Source organism: Bidens hawaiensis, unplaced genomic scaffold (assembly GCF_021521415.1).
Source record: "Bidens hawaiensis isolate Kalapana, Puna unplaced genomic scaffold, B.hawaiensis_p1.1 tig00419441_1, whole genome shotgun sequence".
NCBI lineage: Eukaryota > Viridiplantae > Streptophyta > Magnoliopsida > Asterales > Asteraceae > Bidens > Bidens hawaiensis.
The window spans coordinates 266,466-275,152 of NW_027504862.1; the positions used below are offsets into that span (position 1 = coordinate 266,466).

Consider the following 8,687-nt stretch of genomic DNA (forward strand, 5'->3'; position numbering starts at 1 on the left):
CTCTTAAATCAATTTTGCTTTCATTCAATCAAATCTATTAATCAATTAGGTTTTCATTATAATGATTATGATCACATGTTATTATTATTGTTGTTGTGATTCCTGCGAAAATAAACTGAACCGGAGGTAAAATTCGCGTTAATTTGAAAGGCCTGGGGTTAGGGTTAGGGTTTTGTTGTTCTTCAATCTCATGAGAATTGTTAGGCGAATGCAATTGCAGAATTTGTTTCACTTGGATAACCAAGGATTATTATTCGGGATTCGAGTCACTCTGCCCAAGGCCAGAACTCGAAACAAATCCAAATTTAGGGTTTTCTTATAATAATAAGAGTTATATAAGAGGATGACTCGAGTTCGTGTTGCTCTTCCAAGAGCCTCTGCTGATGCATCGTCTTCGAGGTCAAGTTCCGGTCCAACGCCGACTCATGAAGCTCGAGAACATGATCCGTGTGAAGACGAAGACATCACGTTGGAAGTTGTTGAAGATAAGAGTGAAGAAGCGAGTGCTGTGGGTCCGGAGGAGGATAATCTAACGAGGATGGCTGGTTTGAGGGTGATTGATGAGGAGGAAGAAGAAGAACAAGAGAATGATGTTTTGAAGGACGATAATTATGCTTCGCAGGATGTTTGTTGCGGTTCGTATCCGCCAGCACCGCCTGCTCCGCCGCCAAAACCTAGAATTGGGTCATCTAGAAGAGCAAATGTGCGGCCGGTTGTATCGACCAGGACGTCGCCTACGGGATCCTACCCTTCGTCGCCGAAGTCTCATGGTGATAACGAGGGATATAATAGTGCTGATGAACAGATCCCTAGCTATGGATCATCATATGATAATGCTGTGAGTTTTATTGTCCGTCGAGAGCTGAATTACTGTCAAGTATTAGATGAAGTAGGATTTACCTTACGTATGCTGTTGATATTGGTGGGGACTAATTTGGTACATTTCTCAGGAAAGGGATCGACAGTTTGAGATTGATATTAGACGCTTAAAAGGTTTTGAAGTGAAAAATATGAATGAAGATGGAAATTGCCTGTTTCGTGCTGTTGCAGATCAAGTGTATGGTGATCCTGAAGCTTATGATTTGGCTAGACAAATGTGCATAGATTACATGGTATTGAATTCATTATAACTTATCATAGCCAAAGTTTCTTTTTGAGTAATCATGCCTTATAATTTTATAGTCATGTAAACGAACTGAACGAACAGACTTGTTCGTATTCGTTTATTTAAAAAATGAACATGTTCGTATTAGTTTATGTTCGTTTGTTTAACTTCTAAACGGACATAAACGAACATAACTGAACAAACAAAAATGAACATATATAAACAAATGTGAATAAACACAAACATAAATGAACACGCTTAAATGAACAAATATAAAACCATTAACTAGATGACTCTTCAAGATAATATTTAATTATTTTCTATCAATATGTAAACGGACATAAATAAACAAACATAAACGAACATTCACGAACATTAATGAACGAACGAAACATGCATTCATGTTTCTTCATGCTTTTGAAAATAAGCACATCAAGTTCACAAATACGAGTAAAGTTTGACACGGGTTTGTTGGGGTTGGTAGGTTCCAAATGGATAAAAGCATCATTAGAAATCTTGTAACTTGTTATTAGAGCATTCATAAATGAATAAGTGCATTAGACCTTAATGAGTCAGGTCAAGATTGATTGAAATATACATAAAGTATGTGTGATATGGATTGAATACCATAGTTATATTTGGTATTTTGGCTTGATTGCGAAGGAACTTAAGGAGATCCTCGGACTACACATGACAGGACTTGATGTATGCAATGTTTTCAAATGATAGTATGCCATTATAGTGCTCGAACAGTACATGTAATGGAACTTCTAGCCAGTATAAATGGCACAATCCATTTTTGAATTTAGAGAATATTTAAACTCTCACAACAAGCAATAGAACTATGCCACACAATCCACAATACATATTGTGTATAGAGTAACAGGACTGGTTCTGATGTTATGCCAAGATACATCAGAGATAATTGTACATAGAAGAAAAAAGCAAAAAAGAAAACTGAAAGTCTTCATAAATCTTGCAGAAATTAAATCTGTAAATTAAAAGAAAATAATTCTCTTATATGCTAGTGTTTTTTTCAACATGCTTGTAATTTATATGTAAAAACTTCCGATGTGTTACTTAGCAAATTGAGTGATATATAGAAACATTTGAAAACATTAGACAGCCCATGTTACAATCATAGTAAGCCTAAGGTAGCAGTGCCTGTTAGGAAGTTTCTAGAAAACTGAATTTAGCTTGATGACAATGTAGAACTTTTAAAGAAGTACACACTTGCAGGATGTCGGAACTAAAAACCAAAAATATATGTTTTATTACTGAATTTGTGAAGTATACATAATATATTTTATATTTATGTGTGTGTTTGTTGTCATGCCTGAATATGGAAGTGAAAAGGTTTGTTTTTTACAATTATTATTAACAACGCAGACGAAGATGCATTTGCATGCATCAATAGACAACATGTAAATGCGTGTTATGAAACTTGACGCTTTGCATATATTTTTTTAATTAAATTCTATTATGTCAACAGTTACTAACAGGGTTTCTTTTTATCAGGAACGCGAAAGAGACCACTTTTCTCAGTTTATAACAGAAGGTTTCACTAGTTATTGCAAGAGAAAGAGAAGGGATAGGGTAATATATTTCACCAAAATAAGTCATGTGTGCAATTTAAATACAAAATGCGTCATATTACAGTTTATGTGTGTTAGGTATATGGTAACAATGTGGAGATTCAAGCTTTATCTGAAATGTACAATCGCCCTATCCATATATATTCCTATAGCTCTGGTAATTCACATGCTTTTAAATACTGTTTCACATTTTAGTGCGTTTATTTCCATAATAAAATATTTGGTTGCAGAGCCCATTAACATTTTTCATGGGAGCTATAACACTGACACGCCACCAATACGGCTAAGTTACCATCATGGTAACCACTATAACTCTCTTGTTGACCCGCATCGACTCGCGGTTGGTGCTGGACTCGGTTTTAGCTCCCTGCAAGGGGTAAGTCTTCTGCTGAATTTACAATAATAATATCTAGTTTTTGAATAAAATGATTTAACGTTTTCGTTTGACCTTCAGTCAAGTGTTGATAAAAATCAAGTCAAGGCAGCGATCAAAGCCCAACAAGACCAACAAATTGATAATGTAAAAACTTTTGTGTTATAATCTTCCTACAGTGTTCACTTAGATAAAATCTTATAACAGCTTTGACTATTAACAGGCTCTTCTGGCCGAGGCGCGATTTTACTCAGATGTAGAGTTAACTGAGAAAGAACTTGAGTGCATGGTCATGGAAGCTTCAAGGGCTGAATATGTTGCCGCTAACGAGAGGTTTATACATCAACTGGGTCCCACAGAATCATCATCATCCAGTTCTGGACCATCATCTTCTGCAGTCAGTGAGTAATCTTTTAATTTTTTATGTGTTTAGTTTAACAAGGAGTTAATTACAAGGATGGTCCTGTGGTAAAGCCGTATTATGGTTTTGGCCCCATGTTTCCAAAATTTTCAATTATAGTCCTCACTGGTCACTCGGGCGTAACACTTTTGGTCCTAGTCACTTAACAGATGTAAAAAAATTTCTCCAACTTTTTTAGACGCCTATTATACCTCTTTTTTTAAAAATAAATTAATTAAAACTCCCAAGAAGTCGTCGTGCAACACTAGTCTACGCCGTTCTTCGACTAGGCATGTGGGGGGGGGGGGTAACTGACTTAATTCAGGTTAATTTTTTATATTTGTTCTTTTAAGTTAAGGGGTATACTTGTCATTTAACAGTTTTTTTTTATAAAGAGAGGCAATACTATTACAAGTTGGCAGAGAGTGGGGGTAATTCAGGGTTTTTATTTTTTGTTCTATTTCTTGAGCATCAGTGGTTATTCTTGCTTCTTCTACGTTTTGATTAGATGCTGATGCAACATCATTTGACATATTCATGTTTTGAAACAAATTTTCAAACATTGACAGCCTGTCATGTTGATTCCGATCTTGTTGGTTATTAGTTTGATCACCAGTTATTTCAATGTTCTTGTGGAAGGATATAATTGTTAACTAACAGATTTTAAAAATGTTTTTTTTTTACTAAAAAGGCTTAAAAGAGCCGATAGTGTTACGGGTTGGCAGAGTGAGGACCAAACCCGTAATTTCTGAAAATTCAAGACCAAACTCGTAATTTCTGAAGTTTCAGACCAAAACCGTAATATGACCTTAACAAGGGGGACCTTTTATGTAGTTAACTGAAAAAGTAAAAGATTGATAAAAGAAAAAAATTGAGTTTGTTTATTATGGTTTGTGAAACAGGTACAGACAGCAGGCAAGAACAAGATAAGGGTTTAATAATCAGCAGCGGCATGCAGATGGTGCTGGCGATGGGGTTCAGCTACGTGCAGGCGATTGAGGCTTACAGCATATTTGGCGACGATGTTGATTCAATGGTTAGTTATCTTTTGGAAATCAACACCAGGCGTAAAGGGAAGGCTGCCACCGCCACTACCACCACCCACTGAAAAAAGAAACAACTAAAATGGTGGTCATATGATAGATACTGCTACTGCTTTCTTATCTTACTTTTATTGAATCTTAAACTTTTCATAAAATGAGAACGAATCTTGTTATTGATTGAATATGATATGTCATATTTTCCCTTTGCCATGTGGCATCTGCTTTGCTTTTTATTGGATCTGATGGTGATATCTACTCACTTTCGTGTTTTATGACGTTGTATGAAAGCATAAAGTAGGTATCACCGAACTTATGTTCCTTTACAAGTGACTCACATGTGGTACAAACAAAATCATTCTTAAATAATGCAAACCTGACACTTTTATATATAATAAAAATAGCTATGTTTATCATGAGGATGTTTAAAATATACAAATGCTTTTTAAATTGAGCCGGCTCTATGTATATTTTTTGAAAGTACTGTATTCTTAGAGCTTTCTTTTTCTTTTTCTTGTTTTATCTTCTTTGCATGTGTTACTCCTTTAACATGTACAATAAATTTGTTATTCAGTTACCGTATATATATACAAAATCACATGACAAACGAGTATTTGTGTCTTTAATGCCTGGTACATTCATTAGAGGGAGGTAGAGCCAAGCTACTCATGAGCTATTAAAAACCAGCTAATCAAAACGAGTCGTTTAAACAAGCTCGAGTCTAGATTGAAGCACATTTGATAAACAATCTCAAACCCGAACTTTACCTATCAAGTTTGATAATGGCATATGTTAGGAACAAAGCGGCGCAGCGGAACAACACATGAACAAGCACACACAATTATACACACAGTAAACAAAAAATAACGATACAAGAATTTTACGTGGTTCAGTCCCAGCGGGGGACCTACATCCACAGGTTGCAACTAGGTTATTTCATTATTGAGGTGCAAAGATCACAATTACATCACATTGGTATACATAGAGAATAGATTAGAGTTTTCAACATGGGCCCCCAAAAACTTAACATGGGTCAAAAACAGCCCAAGGTTTCTAAGCCTTCACAAATCCTAACAACATAATGTTTAAAACAATCTTACAGTATTATTTATAAACACGATAAACTTAATTTATATAAATATACGTAATTGACATGATGATGATACAAAATTACAACAAAAATAACTAAATATTATACATATTGCTATATATATGAATTTATAATTTGTAAAAGTAGATATATACTCATAAAAATAATTAAATATATAGTAACTTGAGAACCATTTGAAATGAAGCTTAAAGTTTATTAACAAAGTGAATCCGAGCTTTAGATAAACACAACTTGAGCTTGGTCTAGTTGTTTACATCTTAGGTCCCGCATAAATGTTCAAAGATTTTTAAATCAAAGTGTATACGTGGTCTTTTTACCTAATATATATATATATATATATATATATATATATTATACAAAAAAATTTATATGCTAAGTAAACATGCAATATAATAAAAACATTAATTAATTAAATAAAGGGGTTATCGAATAAATAATTATTATGAGGTTATTTTGTAATAAAATAATACAATCACATGTGATAAATATATATAACATGAAATCAAAGTTTATATAAAACCAGATCCCGGGTGTATGTGGATCTACAATAGAATTATTTTGACTTGATAAAGTCAACCCATCTTCAAATCACTACTGACTGACTCAGGTGTCACAATTATTCTACTACACACATCCGATTAACATGGGGCTGTTGAAGGCTGCAGCTGGTGACGCCGTGGTGACGTTCATGTATATATTTTGTGCTTCCACCATTGGCGCCATCGCCTCCGTCATCGCCAATACGTTCGGCGTCCAACTACAAGGCATGGCATCGTTAGCAATCACGACTTCATTAATATTCCTCATCTCCGTCGTCTTCGGTTTCATCGCCGATGCCTTCGGTGGCGCTAGCTTCAACGCTGCCGGTACCATCGCGTTTTATATCGCCGGTGCCGGTGGAGCTGACGATTCGCTCGTGTCTACTGCCGTACGGTTTCCTGCTCAGGTAATTATAGATCTGGAACTTTAAATATTATATATAATTGGCGCAATATTATTGATAGAGTTTGAATATATGAGGTTATACATCAAATTTGACGTGGAATCGTGTGTGTTTTGACTTTTCGAAGTGAAATTGTTGGTTACGGTGACTAATAGGTCTGTAAAAGAACCTAACGTGTTCAGTGAACTGTTTGGCAGGAAGTTTTGTTTATTTAATAAACAGACTAACATGAACAAAGTTTTTTGTTCACTTGATTATACAATTTATGTTCGTTCATATATGCTCGTTTATTTGCCTTCGATTGTTTATGTTCGTTTAAGTATGAAAGTTTATAGTTTAGATGTGTTTTTTGGATTTTTGGATGAATCATGTGCTTGATGATTTGTATGCATGTGTTCGTTTATGTTCATTTAAGTGTGTTCATATGTGTTTTTTTACATTTGTTCATTTATGTTCATTTGTGTTTGTTTACATTTGTTCATTGATGTTCGTGAAGTGTTCATTTTGATTTCTGACCAACGAACGAGCATAAACGAACATGAACTTTTTCATTTTCATAAGGAACAAACTAGAACTGAAATATTTGTTCGATTAATTGTTCATGTTTGGTTAGAATTAAATGAACGAACATGAACATGCCCTTGTTCGTGTCTGTTCAGTTCGTTTACAGAATGTACAGGATCGTAACTTCAACAGTTGAAATTGGCACAATTTGATCCTTAGAATGTGAATATCTGAAGTTCAGCATCTAATTCGATGAATGCTTTGAACTTTCACTTTGAAATTGTTTGCATTGGTATTACATAAATAATGATAGTATGATGAATACTTTGTTTCGGAATAATGAAATTAGAATTCTGTTCAGGCAGTTGGAGCAGTTGGTGGTGTAATGGCAATAATGGAGTTGATGCCATTAGAGTATAAGCATATGTTAGAAGGACCTACTTTAAAAGTTGACTTGCACACAGGAGCCATTGCTGAAGGAGTGTTGACTTTTGCAATTAACTTTGTTGTCTTGTGGATTTTCATCAAGGGTCCTAAAAGCTTATTCTGGAAGAATTGGTTGCTTTCTGTGGCTTCAATGGCGGTTATCGTTCCTGGTTCAAGTTACACAGGTCCTTCCATGAATCCTGCCAATGTAAGTATTACAAAACTCTTTCTGCTAATAATAAGTTAAGTAGTTAACCATTTGATCCTCATAGATGATTGTCATTTGTCTGCTACTATGATTTATATCATAAGTTATTTTTCATGTTGACTATTTCTAGCAGTTATATGCAGTTTTGATTTGCTTAGCTTGATGATTATCAATGAAAAGATAAAATGGTCTGTTAATTATTTATCGTGCAGGCGTTTGGGTGGGCGTATGTAAATAATAAACACAACACATGGGAGCAATTCTATGTTTATTGGATATGTCCATCATTAGGGGCAATTTTGGCTGCCTGGTTTTATCGGCTTGTCTTCCCACCTCGACCAGCTTCAAAGACTAAAACGGCCTGAAAACATGGCAGGTGCGCGTTTATTATTAAAAATGGGAAGTTGATATTGTGATTTGTTTGATTTAGGCATAAAAATATGTAATTTATGTGACTTGTGTAGCTTCAGTGAGCAGTTTATAGTTTAGGGACATAATTGTAAAAGTATTGTGAATAAATCCAATTTATGAGTTCATTGATCGTGAATTTAGGGTGGCTAATTGTGACATTCGTCAAATTCGAATTTCGATTTTTCTTTCGTGTTTTATTTCAACAATATATACTTCATATTTTAATTGTGACATTCGTCAAATTCGAATTTCGATTTTTCTTTCGCGTTTTATTTCAACAATATATACTTCGTAATTGTGGTTAAGCTTGTAAATCCGAACCGGAAATTTATCTTTATCATTAATAATATAATCCTAGCGTGTGCGAGGTTTGTCAAATTCCGTTAGTTTTATTTTATAAGTTCGGTCAAATAAACTTTAGAGGACTAAAGTGTGATTTTCTTAAAGCTATTCAAGTTTGAATCATTTACAACTAAATACCAAACATGAGGGTTTGTTTTGAAAATATAAAATACACACATATATATTCATAAAACCCTAACCCTAATCTCATTCACCTAGCCTCCATCTC

General features: G+C 34.5%; 2 protein-coding genes across 2 annotated transcripts; both read left to right on the forward strand.

Annotated features, from left to right (window-relative positions):
• The first annotated feature begins 322 nt into the window (after positions 1 to 322).
• On the forward strand, positions 323 to 4,832 carry LOC143608854 (OVARIAN TUMOR DOMAIN-containing deubiquitinating enzyme 6-like). Its single transcript, XM_077083780.1, has 8 exons — positions 323 to 838; positions 951 to 1,112; positions 2,624 to 2,701; positions 2,779 to 2,857; positions 2,931 to 3,076; positions 3,155 to 3,220; positions 3,297 to 3,474; positions 4,376 to 4,832. Exons 1-8 carry the CDS (start codon positions 344 to 346, stop codon positions 4,579 to 4,581), a joined length of 1,410 nt encoding a protein of 469 aa, XP_076939895.1. The 5' UTR covers positions 323 to 343; the 3' UTR covers positions 4,582 to 4,832.
• Positions 4,833 to 6,198: 1,366 nt separating this feature from the next.
• Positions 6,199 to 8,255, forward strand: LOC143608844 (aquaporin SIP1-1-like). The gene is made up of 3 exons (XM_077083769.1): positions 6,199 to 6,570; positions 7,433 to 7,705; positions 7,918 to 8,255. Exons 1-3 carry the CDS (start codon positions 6,268 to 6,270, stop codon positions 8,068 to 8,070), a joined length of 729 nt encoding a protein of 242 aa, XP_076939884.1. The 5' UTR covers positions 6,199 to 6,267; the 3' UTR covers positions 8,071 to 8,255.
• Positions 8,256 to 8,687: the final 432 nt, after the last annotated feature.